Genomic DNA, 26929 nt, shown 5'->3' with positions numbered 1-26929 from the left:
TGTGAATTTCTTGATAATTTTAAAATTATCAAATTCAACGAAAAAAGAAAAAGCCAAAAATAAATAAATAAATAAATAAAATAAAAACGGGGGATGGAGGATGGGGGGGCTGGCGGTTGTGGATTGAATTGGGTTTATTTTAGGAAGTAGAAGAAGGATGTCACCTTCAGTCCATGAAACTCGTTTGTTTTATTTTTGATTTGTCCTTTTATTTATTTATTTATTTTTTGTGGTTACAATCCTATTCCCATTCCTTACAAGTTTTGAAATGTTAAGACAGTCATAACCAAGAAAAAGCCACAGGAAGGGGAGAAATGCTGGTCACACAAGACACCTTTATCTTCAACACCCTCCCACCTTATCTCTTTCACATAAAAAATGGCACAAAATTCAGACCCACACTCGCCCAGAAAAGAGATGCGTCTAAGAATTCAAGCACCCAACAACAACAATCCATCCTGCCTTTGAGAGTTTCAAACACAATCCTTGCCCGCTCTGCCATTGCAGTGCTTGGACTGGGATTCATCGATGCCGGGTACTTCCTCCATCCCCCTTATCCTTTTCTTCTTCTTCTTCTTCTTTGTATATAATCAATTTCTCATGCATATATATAAATATGCAACTTTCCATGTTCAGGTACAGTGGAGACTGGTCAAGGATCGGAGTCATCTCCAAGGAGACTGAGGATTTCCTAAAGCTTTCAGCCCTTTTAGTAGTTCCCCTCTGCCTCTTCCTCATATTCTCCATCTCCAAGGAACCAGAGGACTGAGTCCTTCAATTTTCCAATGTCATATTTAGGACAGAATAAAGGAATGGAATTCGTTTGCTTGCTTAAATTTCTGGGGCTTTGCCTCCATGCATGGAACCTTCAATCAATGCATTGCTGATACAATTTCAATCCCACATCCCCTTGAAATGTCCCTCGAAGGAATTTGAGATATAAGAATGTCTGCATACACCCCAAAAAAACCATATGATAAAACAATTTACCACGATTTCATAGCAAATTGTACATGCATTATCCTTTATTTTTTTAATTTTGAAAAATATTTACTCATTATTATAATGAAATGGGTTTACACGGTTTTGAGAAAAGCAACGTGGCCTCTTCAAATCTAATCCTCCAAGTGATTGAGATTTATTAAAATTCCCTTTAAAAAAATCCACATCATCAAACTTTATACTAATTTTATATAATAAGACGTCGTTTGGGATAGTTTTTTTATTTTTGGGTTTTATGAAAAAGTGAAGTTAAATTTAAAGTTATAATTTTTAGAGAATCATTATAAAAATATTTTTAAATATTAAAGAGCTTTTTCTATAAGTCAAAATAAAGGTTTTTTTTGAAAAAAAAAAACATTTTTTTAGATTTTATATTAATTTCTTTTTAATTAAAAAAATGTTTTTGACTTCTCAAAAGTTTGACCATACAAGGCATAAGAACCGATTTAGATTAATTTTCTATTAGAAATTGAAATCAAAGTTAAAATCATAAATTTTAAAAAGTCATATTAATATAATAGAAGTTTCATTTTTTATCAACTTGCGAGAAAACAAAAGTTTTTATACATCTATTTTATTCATTCTTTCTAAAGAGCTCTTAATGAAAAAAAAAAATTAATATAAAGTTTTCTTATGAAAATTCCATTTTTACCCTTATAAAAAGTTTTTCCATATTTAATAAAAACTTCTTTTATAATATCAATATTATTATAGTTTCACCTTTTAAGGGAAAAAAAGAAAACCATCCCAAACAGACTCTAAACATGAACATCCAAACAAAATAGAGGCAACCACTTGAAGGGTTATGTCATGATTTGAGATAGAACCAATAAACATAACACACAGGAGCTAGGAATTGAGACAAAAGATCAACTTTGAAGGCAGAATATTCATCTCTTCAAGATTGTCTTTTGACTAGCAAGGCAGGCAAGCGTTAAAGCCATTTGAGTGGAAGAAAATTTCAGTACTCTAATCTCATAGTTTTGGGTAAAAGAGTTCCAGCCACTTGATTGAGGCATGTTCACCAAAACTCAAACAAGATTGAGTGGAATCATAGAATTCCTACAAGAATGTTTTAAACTGCCTCTCCATTAATTTATGGATACATACTTTTTTCTAGATCTTTGCAATCTCTTTTGGCTTCACCCATAAAGGAAAAAACATTAGTATTCAAAATCAGCATCTATATGGGAGGACCATTTAGTGTAGATTGAAAGACTCCGTTCCCATATTTTATGCTTGGATGATTTTGGGTCTTCTTAAAATGTGAGGGCTGGAACTGAAGATGCCGAGTAGCCCAATGGAAAATAAGAAAGATAAACATTACTCATTGGTGCGTTAAGGGAGGATACCACGTCTAGATTGCCCTTAAGAGGAGGCACCACATTTATTGCATGAGGAGATACATGAGACAATGAAATTGCCCTTCATGCTTTACAGTTTCATGTAACACAAGTAAATGACATTTTTCTTTTGCTCAAGAGCTGCAATTTGGTGAAGGAAAGCAGTCAAGTAGCACGCTAGTAAGAAGCAGAATCAAAAGAAGATAAATTTGTCATTCTCTAACCTATTATATATACAAGGGAAAGCCAAGACCTTACTTGGGGGCAAAGGTTCATAGCGCTTACCATTCTTTGTGATAATCTTTTTGAATAAGAGGATGATTCTTATAAAGAGTCACCTAGCCTTTTCCATAATCAATAAACCCAATAATCTCCCCCTTACATTGGGTTTGAGTTTGGAGACCATTGAACCAATAGTATCTTCCAACCTAATAGTTCGATATCGGGGATGATGTCTCTTACAAAACTCCGTTCTAATATCTATTATCGGACTATTTTGAACATTCTCACTTCAAAAACTAGCTCAAATGGTAAGACCTTCCCTTACGTTTATAAAAAGTCACCTCACTCTTTCCACAATCAAAGTAGGAAAATCCAATAATGCTTTAATCTTATTCCTTTATAACTTAATTTTCTTTCGATATTATTTGCTTCTCTTTTGATCATATTTCTTTATACATTCATCCGATAACCTAAATTTTATCATACACATTCAATGAGTAGAATTAAAAATTTGATCCAATGACCTGAAATATTTCAAATTAAAATATTTGTAACACCCATTAGAATTTGAAAAGACGTACCAAATTGGTGAGGCAACTTGATGCCCATTTGCGCTAGTTGTGGCCGGCAAAAAAGACTATATGCAAAGAAATCACGTCTCTTTCGTTGGTGGGGGGACTATTTTCATGTAGTTTAGCAGGGGAAACCCGGCAAAGATCTCAATGGTTGGAGCTTTATCTTTTGCTTTTACTCCAATTCAGGTTTCAAGTAAATGGAATCCAAAATTTTCCAAAAGGGATGGCAGCCACCCACACAATGCCTTGCCTGATTTTCATTTTATGTATTAATTTATAATAAGCAAGTTGAAAAAAATGATTTTTCTTCTGGTTTTCTATTTTCAAACTTAGAATTTTTAAGGGAAATGTGATGAAAAGAAAATAGTAAAAAATAAAATAAAAAGTAGAGTTAAAAGTTAATAAATTATTTTTATATATTTTTTAATATATTTCACTCATTTTTTCTCTTCTATATAAAAATTAAATAATTTAAAATATATAAAATTTTAATTAGATTTTATTATATTTGATTTTATTATATTTGATTTTATTTCATGTTAAATATAAAAAGTATTTTTTTTATATTTTTTAAAAACCAAACATGGTAGAAACTTTCAACCTTTGTTTGAAATTTAAAGTTTGAATTAATAAATATTTTTATTTAAACTTCGAATGAAAAGCAAATGTCATCTAAAAAAACAAGTAGAAGATTAAGGCTTGTTTGGAAACAATTTTTTAAAATAATTTTTTGTTTTTCAAAATAAAAAACACACAAAACACGTTTAATAACCAAAATTTATTTTCTGTTTCTGTTTTTAAAAATAGAAAACATGATGTTTTCCTATTAACCGATAAATATGAATACAAAAGTTGAAAAATAGGTTAGATGAAAATGACATAACGTCCATGATGTTTTCCTTTTCATTTGCATAACAAGTTAAAGAATAGGTATCATTTATTTCACATTAATTATCAGGAAAAGTATGCTATTATGAAAAATTGGAATCATTTTGAAAAAAATTATGTGTACGTTTGCTTAATCACTTTTTACATCCACTTACTATTATAATTTTTTAGAACAAAATTTATATTTTATTAAAAAGATCAAAAATCCCTTCAAATTCAATACACATTGATCTTTCTCCTTGTTTTCTCCATTTCTTCCTTTTCAACCTCTCCAAAATCCTCATGAGGTTGTTGAAAAAGATTATGTTTTCAAATAATGAATAAAATAATGTTAAAAGTGAATTTTCATCCATTTTTCTATGTTTTTTTTGTGGATTTTTTTTTTTAGATTTAGAAAATAAGGGACTAAGACACATAATTATACACCTTTGAACACTTTTAAGAGCGTTCAACGGTATACTTTTGAACATGCTTAAAAGTGTATGTCATTGTACCCTAAATACCCTTAAAACTTAAAAAGTTTTAATAATATACCTCTGAATACTTTGAATATGCTTAAGAGTGTGAATTGTCATACCTTTAGAATAATAAAAAAATTAATAATATTTAGGTAGATGTATTGATGACATCTATATTTTAAGATGAGCATGTAAAAAAAATAAAATGTGTAGAGATATTAAGGGTCTCTTTTACAATTGTTTTTAAGAATAATTTTCTATTATATAGGAAACAAAAAACATTTAACGACAATAATAGATAACATGATATTTTTCAAAAATATCCTTTAGTTTTTTTTTACTTGTCTTTTAAGGATTGTTTTAAAAAATAATTATAAAAATATGCAGAATAATTAAAAATAAAGCATTTGATATAAAAATTATTTTTAAAATACATTTAAAATATTAAAAATAGGTTAAGGACATTTTAAATTTTCAAACATACTTTTGTTTTACAAAATATCAACAACAATTTTCAAAAACAATTACTAGGGCCTAAATAAATTCAAATATAATCCTTTATAATTTTATTATTTATTGAGAAATTTTAAAAAAAAAATCATTTTAGTAAATATGAGAAACTAGCCTCTTTCAAAAAAACTATAAATTAAGAAAAATATTTCGTCAACCCAACATTTGATATAAAAAAATTTATATTTTTTTCTATTTTTTAAATCAATTTTTATACTTGCTATTATAATATCCGTGAAAAATATGAAAATATTTTTAAACCAATAAGTAAATTTTAAAATTGATGTCCAAAAAGGACAAGGCCCCTCAGTGGATTAGCTTATGGATGAAGGGCGAAAGCAAGTACTATTCAAGATAGAGTGGGTCATTTCATTTGCTCAATCTAGAGACTAGTAGAAAAGAAACTATCTAAAAATTCTGAGATATGTACACGTGGCAGGCAGCAATGGGCTACAAAACCATCCAACCAAGTCCGTAAATCTGTATATTGAAACGGATGATGGAGATGGTTATTGGTTGTGAGGAGATGCTGAACAGAAAAATAAATGAGAGGCCCAAAAATCGCTAGCCTCACATTCTCTCTCAAACCCCTCCTTGTAGCAGGAGAGGAGGACACGCCCCTCCCCTCTGCCTTACCTTATCCTATCCCCATCTCCTTCTCTCTCTCTCTTTCTCTATATCCTCCCACTCCCCACACACTCCACCCCTCCATTCACTTCCTTTAATACGCTTGATACTTCTGCAAGATACTTCTTTACATATCTTCTTAATTCTGTTTCCTCTCTTTCTTCCTCATTTAAATGCACATTCCGGCATTGCTTCCATTGCTCCGCTGTTTTTTCTTCCATTTTCTTTTTTTGTCTCGAGAGGATTTGAGTTTGCTGTGTGTTTTTCGATAAGTTCGATTGAGTTCATTCATTGGTATTGCCGTCGAGCAATCTGGTAAGGTAAGTATCCGGTTTGGGAGGAGTTAATCGGGTCGTTTTGATGCAAAATGGCTCCGAAGACTGGGAAGACGAAGCCTCACAAAACCAAAGGAGAGAAGAAGAAAAAGGAAGAGAAAGGTCTGAATTCAATGCGAATTCGTTCTCTTGTTGTTTACCTTCTTGGAATGTTTCCGTTTGGTTTCTATAGAGAATGAAAGAAAAAGATGAACAGAACACACAATCGATTCAAAGAATGAGAATATGTTCAGAAATTTAGCAAACATTCAAAATCGATTCAAAAAGAAAAAGAAAAAAGAAAAACCCTGTTTGTTTAATTTTCTCGCATTTTCTTGCCAATCATTTGTTTTCCACTTTTTGATATGTTGATTTTACAGTTCTACCCACTGTCATTGAAATAACCGTGGAAACGCCCGACGACTCACAAGTAACACTCAAGGTGCGTAATCTACTATTCTATGCTAACGTGCCTGGGATGCGTACTGTAGGGAAAGAAGGGCTTTGAAATAAGTGTGGGTTAAGTGCTAAGCAGAGTGTTGATTTTGAACGTTTGATGAGCACAGGGAATATCGACGGACAGGATCCTGGATGTGAGAAAGCTTTTAGCTGTCCATGTCGAGACATGTCACTTGACCAACTACTCGTTATCTCATGAGGTATTGCACTTGTCCTCTGCCTTTTTTTTTTCCACCGGGACCATTTTATTTTCTCCGGTCAGGTCATTTTCTTTCACAATTCTGTAGTTTTTTTGCGTCACGCTACTGATTCGAATAAGTGCGTCGGATCTTAAATTGTTTTGGATTTTATAAAAATTTTAAATAAAATATTCTCAATAAATTATGGATAAATTTGAGGGCAAGATAACGATGAATCCCCTCTGATGGTCAGAGCTTGTGTTGGTTTTGGTACAATTTTCTACTTATTTAATGAAATTTAAAAGAACTTCTTGCATTGATTTATGAACTTTGGTAGAAGTGAAAGTAAATTTTAATTGGATTTAGAGAGATTGTTCGACAACGTTTTTAAAAAACACTTTAATCATAAAAAAATGTTTTAAAAAGAATTATAAAAAAATTAAAAATCATTTTTAAAAGATTAAAAAATCACTAGAAAAATATTTAGCATGTATTTGATAGTGAAATTAGGAAACATTTATAACACTTTCAACACTTTAAGACTAAATTTTTTTAAATATTAAACAGATTAGAAACGTTTTCTAAAATCACAATTAAAACGAACTCTTAAGAGATGATTCTTTAAAAAATGTTTTTACATAAAGTAATTTAATTATGAGTGAGTTTGATAGTGATTCAAAAAAGCGTTTTTAACATTTGTAACACTTGAAAATTTTCATTCTTTAAATATTACAAATATTAGAAATACTTTTTATAATTACTGTCAAACGCATTTTAAGAATACCTTTGAAAATAATTATAAAAACTGTTTTTAACATTTTTAATATTTGAATGATAAAAATTTTTAAGTATTAAAAATGATTTCTAAAATCATATTTTAAAATTATTTTAAGTAAAACACTTTCAATTATACCGTGAAAATATTATTGTTTCAAAAATGAAATGATAAGAAATAGGCGTGAATTAAATTTGAAATGTTGGGAAATGTTGATAAAAGGGGGAAACCTAACGACTCAAATAGGGTTGGGTTTGTGGAAGCCTGTGTTGTGGGCCTTGTCCATGATTATGCGATCTTGTATGTCCTAGAAAGGCCACTTGTGAGATGTGGGCCCTTCCAGGATCATGGGCTTCAGAATGAAAAGCATCCACGTCCTGACGTCACTTTTGTGTTTCCTTTATTAGTTTATTAGTATTATTATTATTATTACGGAATAATCTTTAAAACCCGAGTGGACCCAGATTCCAGGCATATAGATTTACTGCTGATATAAGAATAGCGAATTGTAGACAACAAACTAACGGCTGGCGTCTGAAATGTGGAACAGGTGAGAGGAGGCGGACTCAAAGACTCAGTGGACATACCTTCTCTGAAACCTTGCCACCTCACCATCGTCCAAGGTACTACTCCCATCCAAAGCTCAACATCCATTTCCCTACCCTCCTCGATCTACTACCTCTCACCACCTAATCGCAACTGTTGCAGAGGACTACACGGAGGACCTCGCCGTTGCACACGTCCGACGACTGCTCGACATCGTCGCCTGCACTAGCTCCTTCGGTTCTCCATCTTCTTCCCCTAAAAAGCCCGGTTCAAAAGAACCCGCTTCCAGCCAAGCGGAAGGCCAACCCTCTGACAATGGGGTCGAACCCACTTCCAAGCCCAGGCCAGGTGACAAGAAGCTCGGCGGAGCCCAGGGAGGGGCCCATGCCCACGGTGGTGTCAAGGCTAGCAAAGAGGCCAAACCGGAGGAGTCAGAGAAAGGGGACATCGCGGTCTCCATGTGCCCCCCGCCCAGGCTCGGACAGTTCTATGATTTCTTCTCCTTTTCGCACCTCACTCCTCCGCTTCAATGTGGGTTTTCTCTCTTTGTTTGATTGGGAGGTTTCTCATTCCAATGACATTCATTTTCTTTCAGTCATTATATTTATCACTTCCTTATGAATTGGGAATGAATGTTTTACTGGCTATACTTCACTTACATTCATTCACAAACTTAAATCCATTTTTTATTTTATGGTTACTATAGTATCCATACTTCGTATCTATACTTTCTGGGTTCGTTCTATATCTTCGTATTTGTACTGTCTTGACTTCCGGAATGTTTGAGATTTTATGGTTACTAAGGCTAAATTGATAAAGCTTATAATGGTTTGATTTGTTGACTAGGAGTAAACGCGACTTTAGCTATTTTTATTTTTAAGAAGAGTAGGAAAATTCACAAACTATAGCACTCTCATGGCTAATGAAGCCTGCCAACCACAGAAAAGGAAGGAAGCTTCTAAAGCTGCAGCATGATCTGGTTCATGTATCATCTTTATAGAAAATGTTCAGTTGTGCTAGTAAGGCCAGCATTTCTGTTGCTTTTCCTTACTTTGAAAAACTGGTGGTTTTTTCCATTGGTGATGGTAATAGAAGACTTGTATTTTTTATTTTTATTTTTGATTTTTAAGAAGAGTAGGAAAATTCACAAACTATAGTACTCTCATAGCTAATGAAGCTTGCCAACTAGGGAAAAAGAAGGAAGCTTCTAAAGCTGCACTATGATCTGCTTCATGTATCATCTTTATAGAAAATGTTCAGTTGTGCTAGTAAGGCCAGCATTTCTGTTGCTTTCTCCTTACTTTGAAAAACTGGTGGTTTTTCTGTTGATGATGATAATAAAAGACTTGTATTTTTTATTTTTATTTTTTAGTTTTATTTTTTTTTCCAAAAGGTTTGGTTGGTGTTTGATTATGTTGTTTAGTGTTCTTGTTTCCCTGAAAATTGGATTTGGATGATATTGTCTGTTTGTATTATGAGTTGTTTCACTGCACATCATCATTGTCTTCCAAAAATGATTATAGAATTCTCTCCTGGTTGGTTTAGTTGCAATAGGAATTGTTTAATGTTGCTCCAGTTATCTTCTAAAAGTTGAATTTTGTTAATTATGTTTTGGATTCTCTGGCAGACATTAGGAGATCCACTCGGCCTTTCCTTGAGGATAAAACAGAAGATGACTTGTTTCAAATTGATGTGAGGTTCTGCTATTTGGCTTTGGATTATTTCTATAAAATCATTGTATTTATTTCTGTTATTTCCTGAATTAATTTGTGGCAGTGTACCGATAATTTAACTTGGCTTGGAATGGTTTGTATACCTGTTTCTGCAGGTTCGGGTTTGCAGTGGGAAACCAATGACAATCGTTGCTTCCCGAAAAGGTTTCTACCCTGCTGGAAAACGTCTTCTTCTGAGTCACTCTTTGGTTAGTCTGTTGCAGCAGATAAGTCGGGTGTTTGATTCTGTAAGTTTAACTGATTTTCATGTTCAACAGTTGCAGTTATTTTATCTTATGGATCTGAGATCTCTCTCTTGCTGTACTTTCTCTTTTATTTTTTTTGCTTTTTACTGTCTCTGCAATCTACATATTTGTTTTTTTTTTTTTTTTTTTTAATATTTCAATTTTTTAACCTTCTTGGTAGTTACTAACATTTTTTTTCTTGCAGGCATACAAAGCTCTTATGAAAGCTTTTACAGAGCACAATAAGGTCAGTGTGATTTGCACAAATCTTCATACTTAATCTTCAGAGAGATGATTAGAATTGCATCCCTTTTTTTCAGTTTGGAAACCTTCCTTATGGTTTTCGTGCAAACACATGGGTTGTGCCACCAGTTATTGCTGATAATCCATCTCATTTTCCCCCACTACCCATTGAAGATGAAAATTGGGGTGGAAACGGTGGTGGACAAGGAAGAGATGGTAAACATGATCACAGGCAATGGGCTAAAGAGTTCTCAATTCTAGCAGCAATGCCCTGTAAAACAGCAGAAGAAAGGCAAATTCGAGATCGAAAAGCCTTTCTGCTTCATAGTCTATTTGTCGACGTTTCAGTTTTTAAAGCTGTTGCAGCAATCAAGCATCTTATGGAGAGCAATAAATGCTCCCCAGATGGTCCCAATGGTACAGTTTTCCATGAGGAAAGGATTGGAGATTTAATTATTAGGGTAACAAGAGATGTGCCTGATGCAAGCATGAAGTTGGATGGTAAAAATGATGGGGGTCAGGTTCTTGGGTTGTCAAAAGAGGAGCTTTCTCAGAGAAATTTACTTAAAGGAATAACTGCTGATGAAAGTGCAACTGTTCATGTAAGTAAAACATTTTTTCAATCCGTTCAGTTTTTCTTGATGTTGTCCTAACGTCTTTAAATTATGAAGTGTGTTATATACTATATTTAATGCCGAGGTCTCATTCTGTCTTCAGGATACTTCCACTTTAGGTGTTGTTATTGTGAGACACTGTGGCTACACTGCTGTTGTGAAAGTTCCAGCTAAGGTCAATTGGGAGGGGAATCCTATTCCCCAGGACATTGATATTGAGGATCAGCCTGAAGGAGGTGCCAATGCCTTGAATGTCAATAGGTAAGTACATTTAGCTTTGGAAATTTAGTTAATGCCTAATTATGTGAACAAACAGGGGTCCCTGTCAGCTACTTATTTTTCGGATACTCAGGCTTTATATGTGACTCAATCACCTATTATACACTGACTCTTTGAAGAACACTGCTGCTTTAGATATAACATATTTGCTTCATGATAGTAAAATGAGTTGTTAATTACTGTTTTTTGTTTTGTTTTTCAGCTTGAGAATGCTATTGCACAAGTCATCCACACCTCAAGCATCAGTTCAACGGTTACAAAGTGGAGATTTTGAAGATTTACATTCTGCTAGGTGTTTGGTACGGAATGTTCTCGAGGAAAGCCTAATGAAATTGCAGGGAGAAGCAACTAAACATGCAAGATCAATCAGATGGGAGCTAGGAGCCTGTTGGGTGCAACACTTGCAAAACCAGGCTTCAGGGAAAACCGAGTCTAAGAAAACTGAAGAAACCAAGGTTGAGCCAGCTGTAAAGGGTCTAGGAAAGCAAGGTGGACTGCTTAAGGAAATTAAGAAGAAAATAGATGACAGGAGCGGCAAAACTGAGCAGGGCAAGGATGCTACTTTGACTAACAGCCTTGACATGAACAAGAAATTAGATGCTAGTCACTTAGAGAAACAAGATGAGGAAAAAGAAATGATGTGGAGAAAGCTTCTTCCTGAAGCAGCATATTTGCGCCTTAAGGAATCTGAAACTGGACTTCACCTTAAGGTTTGGTTGTCGCTTTCTTAAAAGATTGCATATCTGGTCAAATTTGTGCTATGTAAATTCTTAAAATCATTTATATGGGGTCATCCATGAACTTAGCAAGTATTGAGGAGCTTTATGCTCACAAACTTATGGAGAATATATATATTTTTGGCTTGCTCACATCTAGCTTTTTTCATACATATTTGATCTTGCTTCCTGTCATGTTGGCAGTCACCTGAAGAGTTGATTGAGATGGCACACAAATACTATGCTGATACTGCACTTCCAAAACTGGTTGGTTCCTTAATAATTATTATTTGCTTTGCCTTGTGATCTTTTAAGACTTTTAAATATTTGATTTAACTTTGATATTAGGTGGCAGATTTTGGCTCCCTTGAACTTTCACCTGTCGATGGAAGGACTTTGACAGATTTTATGCACACCAGGGGTTTGCAAATGTGTTCGTTGGGTCGTGTGGTAATAGATCCATTCTATTTTTTTTTTCTTCTGCTACATCTGCCTTTTTTGTTTTTATTTTTTATTTTTTATTTTTACTGCTAACCTGCATGATAAATGCTTTAACTACCTTTTCTCCTCTAATAATAATTAATGCTTCACTCCAATTACACATACACCTGCAGGATGGTGCGCTCCTGTATGCCCAAATTCTAGCAGATGGGGCATTATGATGAATGTGCATGTGTCATTTATAGTAATATGAAATATGTTTCCTTATTGGCATCATAACTGGATCATGAGCCTCCATCCTGTGGGTTTCTTCTGTTAATCCCATTTGTGAGCACCTACAATTGATTTGATGATTTCATTGGGTGAATGGAATGTCACATAACTCTTATCAGCTGCAACCCAAAAACAAAGAAAAAGGAATGCAGTTCTAGTGATATGAATGTGGAGGTCATATCCCTCCAGTTAACTATGTGAGAGGTACTAGGTATATTATAGGATTCTGTATACAGTCCTGTATCAATGTGCGTTCTTACGCACACAAACATCTTGTGATTCTTGTTTGTGCTGAAATTTTCCTGGGATCTAGTTGAGATGTGATTTTTAATGCTTTTTTTTTTCCCTCTATGATGCCAGGTTGAGCTTGCAGACAAACTGCCTCATGTGCAATCACTCTGTATACATGAGATGGTAGTGCGAGCCTACAAACACATATTGCAAGCTGTTGTAGCAGCAGTTGATAACATTGCTGACTTGGCAGGGTCAATAGCATCATGCTTAAATATATTGCTAGGAACACCATCAACTGAAAATTCTGATGCCAACATTAGTGATGATGATAACTTGAAATGGAAGTGGGTGGAAACTTTCCTTTTGAAGAGGTTTGGTTGGCAATGGAAGTATGAAAATTGCCATGATCTTAGAAAATTTTCCATTCTTCGTGGGCTCTGCCACAAGGTATCTTGACTTGGCCTCTCACTGGGACTTGAGGTCTTACCACAGGGTGAATACTTCTATTTTAATTTTTTAAGTGAAATCATCTTTTCTCAGGTTGGACTTGAGCTTGTTCCTAGGGACTATGATATGGATATTGCATCTCCTTTTAGGAAGTCAGATATTATAAGCATGGTCCCTGTCTATAAGGTAATCTACATGAGTAATCGCATTAAAAATTTAGCATTCAATTTTCATTAGGCTCTTAAGGTATCTTTAACAGAGTTGAATCTTGCCTACAGCATGTTGCATGTTCATCTGCGGATGGTCGTACACTGTTGGAATCATCGAAGACTTCTTTGGATAAAGGGAAATTGGAAGATGCTGTTAACTATGGCACTAAGGTAAAGAACAATATCTCTCCTTTTGAAGTTGTATGCTGGTCTTATACTAAATCTGATAACTACTTGGACCAATTTGCTTTGTTGAATTTTGAAGGCACTCTCAAAACTTGTGGCAGTCTGTGGTCCTTATCATCGAATGACAGCTGGAGCATATAGTCTTTTGGCTGTAGTGCTCTACCATACTGGGGATTTTAATCAGGTAGGTGCTTAAAATAACAAAATAGATCTCAGGACTAGTGCTATGCTGGTATACAATGCATTTAAATTTTAGTGCATCTGATCACTGGTATGTTCGACAAAATGATAGGCAAAAGAAGTACTTGGACAGAAACACAACAATATTTGATATACAAAATTGGGAGCACTTGTTCTGGATTTTATTGTCTTCTCCTTTTGTACTCTTCATGACTTAGATTACATCCTACGAACTATTTTGTGAACTTTCATATGATACATGTGTAGCATTATCATGTCAATTCTTCAAAATGCAGAAAGATTTAGTCAAAAACTTATGAAAATTTTATAAAACTATGAATTGCTAAATTTCAAAGTTCAAACTTGTGATATGAAAAAAGGGTTACTGTCTGTAGATTTAAAGTTCGGAATTCTATTGAAAGATAGATTCAAGAATTTGAAACAAAGATATAAACATGGATATTGACATACAATTATTGATGTCACTCCCTTTTTTTAATTACAAACAAATGTATTCAAATAAATTAATAGGTAAAAAGAAGGACCAGATGCCTCTCCAAAACATTCAAAAAAACTTATTAAAAACATAGGAAAAAGTCCAATGGACTCCAAAAGATAATCAAGATGAGCTGCACATAGACAAAAGAAAATGTAAAATGCCAACAAGTAATCTACATGGCTCAGGGAGGTAAACATTCCCTATAAGCTTTACTTCTCACTTTGCTAAAAGATCCACATCATGCTTGGGAAAGCATGGAACCCAAGAAAAAGAGCATCACGGGTCTTGAACAATACCAATAATTTGATGACGCCAACCATCATTCTTCCATGGGCTTCTCTCCTTATTAGCTGCCCATAAAAAATGACTGGCAAAATCTCCTGCAACCTAGAGTTTGGAGAGACTCAGGGTCTTGCAAAGGTGCTAGTTTCTAGGTCTCAAGAGCAAAACCTTCTCCAATATGTTTAAGAAAAATTTCTCAACGCCATTCCACAATTATCTCTAGGCATTCCTCCGGTCTCTAGATGTTCTAGATTATCTGGCGTGAATCCATCAAATTTAGCTCCAAAGAACCCTAGGAGGTGGTCTCCACAAAGTATGTGTCTTCCCAATCATCTTATTGAACCACAAGCTATTTTCAATATTGAACAAAGAACTCAAATGGTGTGCCCTTAATTGGTGAACAAAACCACAAGAAGGAAAGAAGTGTATCATGTCCCAAACAGCTGCAACCAACTGAAATGCAATATTAAGAGTCCATTTGGGAGTGATTCTAGTGAGTACTTTTTTAGTCTATAGCGCTTTTATCTAAAGTGTTTCCATTAAAAACACTTTGAAAGAGAATTGCTTAGTTTTTGAATATAAATAAAAAAAGTGTTTTTGATAGTGCTTTTGGTAGTATGTTAGTGAACGAGAAAAGTCAGTACCATTACATCCCGAATAATAAAAAAGTGATTATAGGAAGAAGCACCTACCAAGTGATTGTTTAGGAAGCACTTCCAAGTGGTCATCTAGATTGATAAAAGTGATTTTCAAAAATTCACCAAGCGCCTAATTTCTATAAGAAAGTGCTTTCAAGCAATAGAAAGTGCTTCTAGTCCTTTCAAAATCACTCCCAAACTGGCTCTAAATAGATATAACTACTCGTTTGGTTTTTGACCAAGATATGAGGTGTCCCCCCCTTCCCAATAGAAAAGAAAAATAAATAACACTCATCATAAATGATTATATAATTGTAAAAGTTATAGGGTGTTTTTGGTGATGATTATATACCTTGGCATACAACATAAACTTCATATTAAGCTTTCATGACCTCAATAATTTTCTTGGTTTGGTAAAAAAGTCACTTCTATATTTCTCTTATGTTCTTTTATTTTATCATTTGAATATGGAAAGAATTCTGATTATTTGAGTCTCTAAGTTAGAAAAAATTGTAACGCTATTTGGTTATTTTAAATCTTAAAGATAGAAAAACATACATGGTTTCTGTTCTTTAGTGTTTTGATGCTGAAATAGGAGGATAAATTTAATAAACCTGGATGATAATAAAAAATTCTTTCTAAATTGCTTCTTTAGTTAAAAAGATGCTACCATCCCTATCAACTAAAAGCATGTCTTAGGGTAATCAGGTTCCCAAGTGGATCCTACTTCAGTTTCATGCCAAACAAAGATGATTTACTGATATTGTGTGCATCCAGAGATCGTGTGGGATTGGCATCAATATATAAAATACAGGTTTTGAAAAAACTAGTAGTAGGGATGAGGGAATGTGCAAAATGAGAACAAAGAGTGTTTGTCTTCCTCTCGAGATCCCAGCTACCAAACATTTTTCTGGCAATTCCCTTTCATTTTTGAGACCAAAAAGCAAACCTAGAATTTTAAGGTGGTGTTTGTTTTTCTATTTGAATTTTGAGTGGGTCTGAATTTTGTCCGAAATTTGAATAAAAATCAATGCAAAAATGTCATTTAGACTTCCGATTTAAGATAAAAGTAGATTTTTTTTAAACTCTTTTTGTGTTAAGAATAAATATATGATGATATGACTTGACTTAAAATAATAACAATATGGAAACATTTGGACTCTATTAAGGCTTCAGACAAAAAAACAAATGGGATGAGTGTTATTTCAAATACTATTTGTTAAAACAAGAGCTGTTTACCTTGTGGAAGTTTATATATATATATATATAGATAGATAGATAGATAGATAGATAGATATACATATTGTACCTGAGAAAACAATGTTTAAGGGAAAAACAATCATAGAAATGCTTATATGTGGTGAAAGAAAAAGGGGGGTTAGAAAGTTCCGCATTTGGAGAGAAGATTTACCCCATTGTTATTGAAACCTAATAGAGCTGCAACATGAATGGATTAGTTACTCATTGAAGGAAATATCCTGTTATGCACTTGCATCTCCCCTTTTTTTTTTTTTGTTCTTCTTTGACTGCTATTGCAACATGTGGAACCAACCATAAGTGTTTGAATATTACATGGAACTAAAGAAGTATATAGAAGGAATATAATAAAATCAATCAAGTGGTCTTACAATATGAATCAAGACCAGCAAGCACTTAGCCACTAACCCATCTCTGTGTCCCATTTATCAAGCAAAATACCCTTCATCAAGGTTTGAGTTTCTTCTACACACGGCTCTGGGTCTGATATCAGCTCTCCATAGCTCCATGAATGAAGCCAAATTCTTGGGATTCAGCTGCTATAAACCTCTGTCCAAGACTAGTTGGTGGCAAGGAATACCTAACCCAATGGAAATTTAGTTTAAATTCATCAACCTGGGAGTAAGCCTCCAAAGTTACCCAGAATAGGAAAGGTTATGGATAAACAGAATAGAAAATCAATGCCAAAATTATCAGTAACACATTTGTGTGTGATTGAATTGCTGCATAGTGTGCACACCTAGGAGCAGCATAAACACTGACAGCTCATTCTTGGTCACCAACTTAACTCTTTTTATGCTCATCCATATTGCCACTTTTCTGTGATATGGTGCTATGGATAAGGGGTGGAAGGGTATACGTATATGGGGGAGCAAAACCTTCCAAGATATTCACCAAGGTGCAGGAATTCATAAAAGAATATTAGAGACACAATTACAGAGTTTTAATTAAGTGATATACAGGAGACAGTTCTAACAGGACCTTTAAATTTAAAAGTAAATTTGAGTGAACCTATTTTTTAAAATCCACAACTTCATTCTAAACACTTCATTTGAAGAAAGACATTGTCCTGGGATTTTCTATTTGAAAAATAATATTCACATTAAATTGTTTCATATTATTGGCCCTATTTATTTTTCGTAGGCAACCATCTATCAGCAAAAAGCTTTGGATATCAATGAGAGAGAGCTTGGACTTGATCATCCTGATACAATGAAAAGTTATGGGGATCTTGCTGTTTTCTATTATCGGCTTCAGCATACAGAGTTAGCATTGAAGTACGCTTTTATTATACTTTTTTCTCCCTTAGCTTTTTGTCTTTTTTGATACTATGGTGATTATCCTTGTGGTTTTGTTCTTGTTTTCTGGAATGCTGTTCTAAATTTCTCAAACATACTTGAACTTTCTCCATTCTTGTTTTCACTTTGTAATTTCTTCTTACATCCACAAAACAGCACACTCTGAAAGTCAATTCCATTCTGTGATGAATGCTCCAGTTACATGTATCCGTAACTGTGTGATTAAGAGGTCACATTTGTTTCAGTAGGACAGATCGATAGGGAGGAGACACTAGCTGAGTTTTAGTGTTTTCAGTGCTAATAAAATAATACGAAAATTAAAATTAATTGAATTTATGTTCATTGACTGAAATGTTTTCCAGTAGTGTCTGATCTTAATGCCACACATGGAAGTGCGCCTATGGGAAATATTTGATACTGCTGTGCTAGATGTCTTGTACTTGATTTATTATTTTTCACTATGGTTGGATTGTACACTTGTAAGTTGTACCTCAGCCAGTTTTGGTTCATTAATCTGTTATGCTGGTTGTGGGTCATCAGGGGATAAGTTCCCTTTGTCTGGGGGTTCATTGTCTGCAACTGAAGTCTTTTTCTCTTTTCCTTTTTCAGCAGGGGTGTACCCGGGTGTGCTCCATAACTCTTACCTATTTTCTTATATTCTCATGTTGAACTCGTTACTGTAATGTAATACAAGGAAGTAGCACTTTTGAGCCGCACATGCCAAAACACAGACCTATTTTTTCTTTCCTCAAAATATTTTACCTTTGTCTCAAGAGCCTCAATAACACATTCCTGATTCTAATTCCTAAAAAAGGTGGGGCTGAGGACCTTGGGGGCTTTAGACCCATTAGCCTATTGGGGGGGCTGTATAAATTGTTGGCTAAAGTGTTAGCTAATAGGCTCAAGAAAGTGTTAGGAAAAGTGGTCTCCCCAACCCAGAATGCCTTTGTGTTGGGAAGATAGATTCTTGATGCTTCCTTAATTGCAAATGAGGTGATAGACTCATGGCAGAAAAGAAAAGAGAAAGGGTTCATCTGCAAATTGGATATTAAGAAAGCATATGACAAGATTAACTGGCAGTTTTTGTTGAAGGCCTTACAAAAAATGGGATTTGGATCAAAGTGGTTGGGTTGGATGTGGAACTATTTATCTTCAGCCAAATTTTCAGTCCTGGTTAATGGGGTACCAACTGGCTTTTTCCCAAGTGCTAAGGGGCTTCGCCAAGGAGACCCCCTATCTCCTTACCTCTTTGTTTTGGGAATGGAAGTGTTGGATGCTCTTATTAGGAGGGCTATTGTTGGGGGATTCCTCTCAGGGTGTAGTATCCGGGGAGGTAGAAGGCCCACTCTGAACATCTCCCATTTATTCTTTGCTGATGATACAGTTGTGTTCTGTGAGGCTGATAAAGAGCACCTAACTCACTTAAGTTGGATCTTATTCTGGTTTGAAGCTGAATCAGGTCTAAGGATTAATTTGGCCAAAAGTGAAATCATCCCAGTTGGTGAGGTGGATGAGATTGATGAGCTGGCAGTGGAGTTAGGGTGCAGAGTGGGCTCCTTGCCTTCTCAGTATCTGGGTCTGTCTTTAGAGGCTCCTAACAAGGCTCATTCTATGTGGGATGGGGTGGAAGAGAGAGTGAAGAGGAGACTTGCGCTTTGGAAACGACAGCATATATCCAAGGGTGGGAGAACCACTCTCATAAAGAGCACATTGGCTAACATGCCAATCTATCAAATGTCTCTTTTCCAGATGCCCAAGATTGTTGTTAGAAGGTTAGAAAAAGTGCAAAGAGATTTTCTTTGGGGAGGGGGAAACTTGGAGAGGAAAGCTCATCTAGTTAATTGGGAGGTGGTTTGTGCAGATAAGAATAAGGGTGGGTTAGGCTTAAGGAAGCTAGCCCTTTTGAACAAAGTCTTGCTTGGTAAATGGATATGGAGGTTTGCTTATGATAAAGACAATCTTTGGAAACAAGTGATTATGGCGAAATATGGGCAAGAGGGTCTTGGTTGGAGGACAAAGAAGGCTAATGGGGCGTTTAGAGTAGGGGTTTGGAAGGAGATCTTGAAGGAAACTGACTGGTGTTGGGATAATATGGTGCTCATAGCTGGGAAGGGCACCAAAATCAGATTTTGGATTGATGTATGGTGCACTGGTACAGCGCTGTCCCAAAACTTCCCTCATCTCTTTGCCATGGCTGTTCATAGGAATGCTACAGTGGAGAAGATGTGGGACCAGAATTTTGGACAAGGAGGCTGAACCTAAGATTTTTGAGGGATTTTAATGATTGGGAGTTGGAAATGGTAGGGGACTTGTTTCATGTTTTGAGGGGTCACAGGCCTTCTTTGGAGGAAGACCTTCCTCAGTTTTTTGGAAGGGAGGAAGAAACGAACAATTTAGGGTTAAGGAAGCGTACAGCTTGTTGGCCAACCCCAATGACACCGCTTTTCCGACAAGTTGTATTTGGGTGGATAGAGTTCCAACCAAAGTTGCATTCTTTGCTTGGGAGGCTACGTGGGGGAAGGTGCTTACTCTTGACAAGCTCCAGAAAAGAGGGTGACAACTCCCTAATTGTTGTTTTTTGTGTGGGTGTGAAGAAGAAACTGTAAATCATATTCTTATACAATGTATAGTGGTCAGAGTCCTGGGGATATCGTCCTTGGGTTATTAGGTGTTCAGTGGGTCTTTCCAGAAACTTTAAAGGGGATCTTAACTTGCTGGAGGAGCCCTTTTGTGGGAAAGAAAAGGAAAATGATATGGAAATTCATCCCGTTGTGTATTTTTTGGACGGTTTGGAAGAAGAGGAATAGATTAGCCTTTAGGGGTGTGTTAGATATTCAAAAACTCAAGAATTTTTTTTTTTGTAATTTATGGAGCTTGGCTAGATTGTATATTGGAGAGGAGTCTCTCTCCCTTATAAGCTTTTTGGAGTGGTTAGCTTCCACTTATGGGGTGGTGAGGCTCTTTTGGCTTTCTTTTTTGCTTGTGAGGCCTTAGCTGCCTTGTATACCCCCTGTATGCAGTGTGGCTTTTTGCCTTTGGTTTAATACAATTTTGGCTTACTTATAAAATAAAAAAAAATTATATATATTTTACCTTTGTCTGGGGGTTCATTGTTTGCAACTGAAGTCTTTTTCTCTTTTCCTTTTTTAGCAGGGGTGTACCCGGGTGTGCTCCATAACTCTACCTATTTTCTTATATTCTCATGTTGAACTCGTTACTGTAATGTAATACAAGGAAGTAGCACTTTTGAGCCACACATGCCAAAACACAAACCTATTTTTTCTTTCCTCAAAATATCTTACCTTTCTGATAGATGCATAGTTTTTTAAAGGTAATAGAAATGCAAGAATATAGGAGATCTCATGTTAAAGGAAGAGGAAGAGATGCAAGGGAAAAATGAAACAATTAAGAGGAAATTCATTTAAGAAGTGTGACAAAAAATAAAAAAATACACAGAAAGTGAGGAATCTTAGTTGGTGGCAGAAGAGACTTGCCATGAACCTTGTGTGAGATCAATTGTTGGGTCGGAAATTTATCCTTGGCATTTCCAACTTCCAACTCTTTCAACCTAGGAGTAATCCTTTATGACTGCCCTTTACTAGTGAGGCTTTCCACTGTTGGTAGGATTCTACACAATTATGTCAATTAATTCAAGTTTGCTTTGATGAGTACCCTTTAAATGCTGAATATTTTGGGGCATACACTATCATAGCAACTGTGGGATATGGCTGGTTTAGATTTTAAATTTTTAAGTTTCCTGATTTTTATAATCCTATTGAGAAACTATTAATTGTAGAATCAGCCTAATCATGTAAATGAGCTCTTTTGTGCTTCTTATTCACTGGTGGGCTGTTTAGCTCTTTACCATTTAAAGGTACACCAGTAGTCATGTACTGAAAGTGTTCAGCGTGAATTGTTAGGAGAGTCACATGCTTATTTGCAGCAAACAAGAAATTTGATGCTTTCCCTTGGGTAAACAAACTGTGGTGTCAATTCTACATGCAAGAAGTCCTTGGTTAAAAATAAGATTTAATTTAAGAATGAATAACATTGAGACCCATAAAATAAAATAAAAAAAGTTTTAACCTGCTTTGAGATAATGATTTCTGTATGATCAAAGATATGCATCTTACTTCATCTTTTCCTTTTTCTAGGTATGTCAATCGTGCATTATATCTTTTGCATCTTACATGTGGGCCTTCACATCCAAACACTGCTGCCACATATATTAATGTAGCAATGATGGAAGAAGGTTTGGGGAATGTCCATGTTGCACTGCGATACCTCCATGAGGCTCTCAAGTGCAACCAAAGACTACTTGGAGCTGATCACATACAGGTAAACTCTCTCTTATACATGTGTGCACACACACATGAGAAATTGAGGTCTTTACAAGTAGTATTTCTTAATATAAAAATTAAAGGTAGAACTGTTATACATTTGCTACCTCAGATCTGAAATGAAACATTAAAAATAGTAACTTGTCTTTTGAGCTAGAGCTGTTAGTTGTTTTGTAACTGTTAAACTATAATGGTTATAAACAGTAACACATTTTATACCTGTCAAGTCTTTTTTTTTCATGGGGAATAATGTTTTCCCCCTTTTTTTTGTCCCCAAAAGGACTTGAACCTGGAATCTCTCACAAACCCATCCCAACCCCTTACCACTTGAGCCAAGCCTCAAGGGCATACCTGCCATTGTGTTACTGTGGACACAACAAATAGGATGTCAATCTGAATTTTACGGAAGGAAAATCAAATTGATTACAAAAGGAAAAGTAAACTGACTATAAAGTAAATATACAGCTTTTATATACTTGACTTGACAATAGCTCTAAGTTTCCCAATATAATGCAACTGAAAAATTATCTTAGATTATACTTGGACTTAGCATCATGATGATTAATTGATGTGCTGAGTCAGCTTATAATTTGACTCAAATAAAGTAATTATATTGGGTTCACAATTTTGACCAGGAGATATCTTTTACTTTTTTCTTAATTAATTATTATCTACTTCAATTTTCTTCACTATTGCTAGACTGTTGTTGAGGCCCTAAATATCAACATCTAAAAAAAGGTGCTAAAAATTCTGTGGTAGACTGCAGAGGGTAAGATTTAAACAGGTCCAAAACTACATAAATTGCCATTATTTGGAATATCTTGAAAAACTAAATGTGAAAGTAGATTAAATTACCAGAAAATCAGTTAGAAACAATATAAGGTGGATGTTGGACAATTACGTCTAGATGTCGAAGCCAAACCCAATTGAACCAGGTGTATTCAACCTTTTTGATTAGATATTACTAGTAGTATATTCCAGCTCTCAAACAAATCATCCAAAAGAATCAGCAGAGGATTATGCCTCTTGGAAGCTGATTTTTTGGGTTGTTTGTGCGAATATTTTGGGACACTAGATGTTATTCCTGGTTCTGAACATGTTTAACCCATGCTTCTGTCTTCTTCAGACTGCTGCCAGCTATCATGCTATAGCAATTGCACTGTCTTTGATGGAAGCATACTCCTTAAGTGTTCAGCATGAACAAACAACTCTACAGATACTGCAGGCCAAGCTTGGACCAGATGATTTGCGTACACAGGTAACATCATGTTTGATATTTGATTATTGGCCCTCCTATTCTATGTGGTTATGCTTGTCTCTTAGATTTATGTAAATTTTGTAGGATGCGGCAGCATGGCTTGAGTACTTCGAGTCCAAGGCTCTGGAGCAGCAAGAAGCTGCCCGCAATGGCACTCCAAAGCCAGATGCCTCTATCTCCAGCAAAGGTCATCTAAGGTAATAATTACAATTTCTGCGAGAATTATGTGAATTGAGTCCAGTATTCTTACACCTCAACTGATAATCGCTCATGTAATGGGTAAATGATTAACAAATTACACTGGTTAAGTTATATATAGGCATGCAATTGAACTGCGAATTATAGGTTCCAGGGTTTAATCTACTGCAAGATTGGAACACTGTTCTGCAGTCAAATTTAATGCCTGGATATCATGTGAAAATTTGTTTTCAAAAGGTTTCACCTTTTGTTTTTAGGGTTTTTAGTTGACGTCAGCTTTTAGTGGGTTTTATGACTATTGATTTCCATTGATAGTGGTTGTTAATGTTGTTTTTGATCTATACTAATTAAGAAAGAGGATTATCCTTGAGACTTGTTCTAATGTGTCTTTTGTTGGGATTCAATTGCAAAACTGTCGAAAACTGCTATTGGATAATTTGATAGTATTTACCTTGAAGTACTATATTTTGTGTGCGCTTTTCAAAGTTTCATTAATTGGTTTTTCATCTTGGATCAGTGTATCGGACCTTTTGGATTATATAACCCCAGATGCAGAGATGAAAGCAAGAGATGCCCAAAAGAAGCAAGCTCGTGCAAAGGTCATGAGCTAATACCTTGTTGTGGTTTAGTTTTAGTTACTTCTATCATCCTATTTCTTTAATGCTGCATATATATACTGACAAAAGTCTCACCTTCTCATCATATAGATTAAAGGAAAACTGGGCCAAAACTGGGAAGGTATGGATGAAGATCAGAAGGACGAGATTTTATCACAAAGTTACCCTATTACAGAGAATTCTAGTGATAAAGAAAACAAGTCTGAAGCTCCATTTGCAGAAACAAGGGATGAGAAACCTGAATTTAGTCTAGCAGAAACAGCAGTAATAAACCAAAGTGATGACCTGGCGCAAGATGACACCTCTGATGAAGGATGGCAAGAAGCTGTTCCGAAAGGTCGATCACCGGCAGGTCGCAAGGCTTCTGGTTCAAGGAGGCCAAGCCTAGCAAAATTGAATACTAACTCTATGAATGCGTCCCAGTCACCAAGATACCGTGGAAAACCCACAGGTTTTGCATCCCCAAGAACAAGTCCTAATGAGTCCTCTACCCCCACTGGATCTGTTCTTCCTGTTCCTAAGAAATTTGTGAAGAGTTCAAGCTTCAGCCCGAAACAAAACACTCCTACAACCTCGGGTACTGGGCCAGAGAAATTATCTAATCCAAAGTCAGCCCCGGCTAGCCCAGCGGCAAGTGATCAAGTTTCCAAACCTGCCCCCTTGGCAAGTCCAATCAGTGTTCAGGCAGCTGGAAAACTTTTCTCCTACAAAGAAGTTGCTTTGGCTCCACCTGGGACAATTGTGAAGGTTGTGAAAGAACAGTTGCCAAAGGAAAATGTTTCTGCTGAACAAAATCCTCGGATGGGAAAGGAGGCAAAGGAGACACCTGTGATGGAAACAGCTCAAGGTAAGGAGGAGAAAACTGCAAAAGATGTGGAGGGAGAAAAAGTTAAGAAACATGTAGGAGAGAAAAAGCTTCTGGTTTCTGAACAGGAAATGAAAGGAGTTGCCAATGAAGAAAAACAAGTGGCCCATTCCGTTTTGACGGCATCACCAGAGCAAGTGGAGAGTGATGCCACTGAAGAAAAAAAGCTGGAGGCTAAAAAAGTAGTAGAAGTAAAAGGAGTCTCTGTTGAGGAGGCCAAAGCAGAAGCTGGAAATGTTGCAGTTACTGGATTAAAGAATTCTGATTCTTCCAATGATTTAAACACAACTGATTCCAAGAGTGACATATTGCAAAAAGGATTATTGGATAATTCCCATGTGGCTTCCCCTGATTCAGAACCACAATCTGTTTTAACTGACAATACAACTCTGTTGCTGGAAAATGATGCCTCCCTCCCCAAGGAAAAAGTGGCAGGGGGAGATGACAGTTCACATGATCTACCTAATGGTGATGGGAGTTCCAGGCCTTCGTCAACTGAAGAAGAAAAACAAGAGGAAGCAGATAGCGGAAAAGAAACTAGGAAACTTTCTGCAGCTGCTCCTCCATTCAATCCATCAACTATTCCAGTTTTTGGTTCAGTTTCAGTTCCTGGTTTTAAAGAGCATGGAGGAATTTTACCCCCACCAGTAAATATCCCACCAATGCTTACGGTTAATCCTGTTCGAAGATCACCCCATCAGTCTGCAACAGCAAGGGTTCCCTATGGTCCACGACTGTCAGGTGGTTATAACAGATCTGGAAATCGGGTTCCACGTAACAAAACTGGTTACCACAATGCTGAACATAATGGAGATGTGAGTCCCTTCACCTCCCCAAGGGTAATGAACCCACATGCAGCCGAATTTGTACCTGGCCAACCTTGGGTCCCCAATGGCTATCCAATGTCTCCAAATGGTTATTTGGCTTCCCCAAATGGTATCCCACTGTCTCCTAATGGTTTCCCCATCTCCCCAAATGGTATCCCACTGTCTCCAAATGGTTTTCCACCATCCCCAAACGGTGTTCCGGTGATTCAAAATGAGTTTCCAGCATCTCCAGTCAGTTCAGTTGATTCTCCTACAGTTGATACCGTTGAAACTGGCGCTGAAAGTACAAGTGAAGTTTCAGAAGAGGGGAACACCCAGAAGGCCTCAACAGAAGTGGGAGACACAACAAATCAGCCAAGTGAACACAATGTAGAAGAGGAAGATCAGTCTGGGGACAATGAACAAATTGGCCAAGAAATTGAAGAAAAGCCTGTAGAGACAGATGCAGCATCTGATAATGTTGTTGCTGCAAAAGAAAATTGTGACAACAGAGAGGTGGTGAAGGAAAGGCCAAGCAAGTGTTGGGGAGACTACAGTGATAGCGAAGCTGAGATTGTTGAGGTTACAAGCTGAAAGGAAATCATAAATGTTGTTTTCGAGAGAAGTGACTCTATTCACAGCAAAGAGGCTGTGTAGCCTTGAGAGTGAGGAAGAAACCACCACCAATACCTTGGGACCAGTAGGCTGGTTGAAGACACTGAAGAGTAGTGAAAGTTACCGTTTCTCGTGAATTCTGTGGTAAAGATTCTACAGTAAACACCGGCAATGTGATGGCTCTGTGATACGGTTGATTTTGTAGCAGCAAAGGGAACCACAAATATTTTTATTTGAAGCCTTAAAGTTAATAAGACTGGTATGTCAAAAAGAAATCTACCATCAAAGTGGGAGGATCCATCCGAGTAGTTTCCATGTTACTTGAGTCTCTTTCCTTTCTTTTTCTGCATTAATTTTGTTTTTTATGGAATGCAAACTAAACATAGCCTTGGAGGATTTGTACCTTGGGTTGTACTTTTCGGGGATAAATGACTGCAAGGAAGGTCTGGTACAGACACTAAAGTTTCAATTTTCTTGCCATGTGCGTCACTCTGTAACATATAATTTCCTTGAATGAACCAGTTTTCCATGTAGTGAACTCGATTTTCCAGCTCTCTCTTATATTCTGTGTCATTTCAG

General features: G+C 35.9%; 2 protein-coding genes across 3 annotated transcripts; both read left to right on the top strand.

Annotated features, from left to right (window-relative positions):
• Positions 1–276: 276 nt before the first annotated feature.
• Positions 277–836, top strand: LOC117925519. The gene is made up of 2 exons (XM_034844542.1): positions 277–535; positions 637–836. The coding sequence occupies exons 1-2, from the start codon at positions 315–317 to the stop codon at positions 767–769; spliced, it is 354 nt and encodes a 117-aa protein (XP_034700433.1). The 5' UTR covers positions 277–314; the 3' UTR covers positions 770–836.
• Positions 837–5605: 4769 nt separating this feature from the next.
• LOC117925005 (protein TSS) lies at positions 5606–26911 on the top strand. Of its 2 annotated transcripts, XM_034843784.1 has the most exons (23): positions 5606–6062; positions 6320–6381; positions 6506–6598; positions 7903–7975; positions 8061–8429; positions 9526–9590; positions 9727–9858; positions 10061–10102; positions 10176–10700; positions 10816–10973; positions 11194–11701; positions 11912–11974; positions 12056–12157; positions 12782–13102; positions 13196–13288; positions 13381–13482; positions 13577–13681; positions 17497–17630; positions 21806–21989; positions 23118–23249; positions 23334–23446; positions 23965–24046; positions 24155–26911. In XM_034843784.1, the coding sequence occupies exons 1-23, from the start codon at positions 5993–5995 to the stop codon at positions 26327–26329; spliced, it is 5703 nt and encodes a 1900-aa protein (XP_034699675.1). In that variant the 5' UTR covers positions 5606–5992; the 3' UTR covers positions 26330–26911. The 2 variants fall into 2 exon arrangements, with proteins under 2 accessions (XP_034699675.1, XP_034699676.1); XM_034843785.1 differs by lacking the exons at positions 5606–6062; positions 6320–6381; positions 6506–6598; positions 7903–7975; positions 8061–8429 and having other exon boundaries at positions 9579–9595.
• The last annotated feature ends 18 nt before the right edge of the window (positions 26912–26929 follow it).

This window comes from Vitis riparia, chromosome 11 (genome assembly GCF_004353265.1).
Source record: "Vitis riparia cultivar Riparia Gloire de Montpellier isolate 1030 chromosome 11, EGFV_Vit.rip_1.0, whole genome shotgun sequence".
NCBI lineage: Eukaryota > Viridiplantae > Streptophyta > Magnoliopsida > Vitales > Vitaceae > Vitis > Vitis riparia.
The sequence above is the reverse complement of the archived record's forward strand: the minus strand, read 5'-3'. Positions and strand labels throughout refer to the sequence as shown.

What these genes read in the sequence shown, in the direction of transcription:
- LOC117925519 (XM_034844542.1), top strand. Translation starts at nt 315, where the DNA reads ATGCTGGTCACACAAGACACCTTTATCTTCAACACCCTCCCACCTTAT. An exon ending in CTGGGATTCATCGATGCCGG is followed by an intron (nt 536 to 636) that starts GTACTTCCTCCA and finishes TTCCATGTTCAG; the next exon opens with GTACAGTGGAGACTGGTCAA.
- LOC117925005 (XM_034843784.1), top strand. Translation starts at nt 5,993, where the DNA reads ATGGCTCCGAAGACTGGGAAGACGAAGCCTCACAAAACCAAAGGAGAG. An exon ending in CTGTTAACTATGGCACTAAG is followed by an intron (nt 13,483 to 13,576) that starts GTAAAGAACAAT and finishes TGAATTTTGAAG; the next exon opens with GCACTCTCAAAACTTGTGGC. An exon ending in CAGATGATTTGCGTACACAG is followed by an intron (nt 23,250 to 23,333) that starts GTAACATCATGT and finishes TAAATTTTGTAG; the next exon opens with GATGCGGCAGCATGGCTTGA.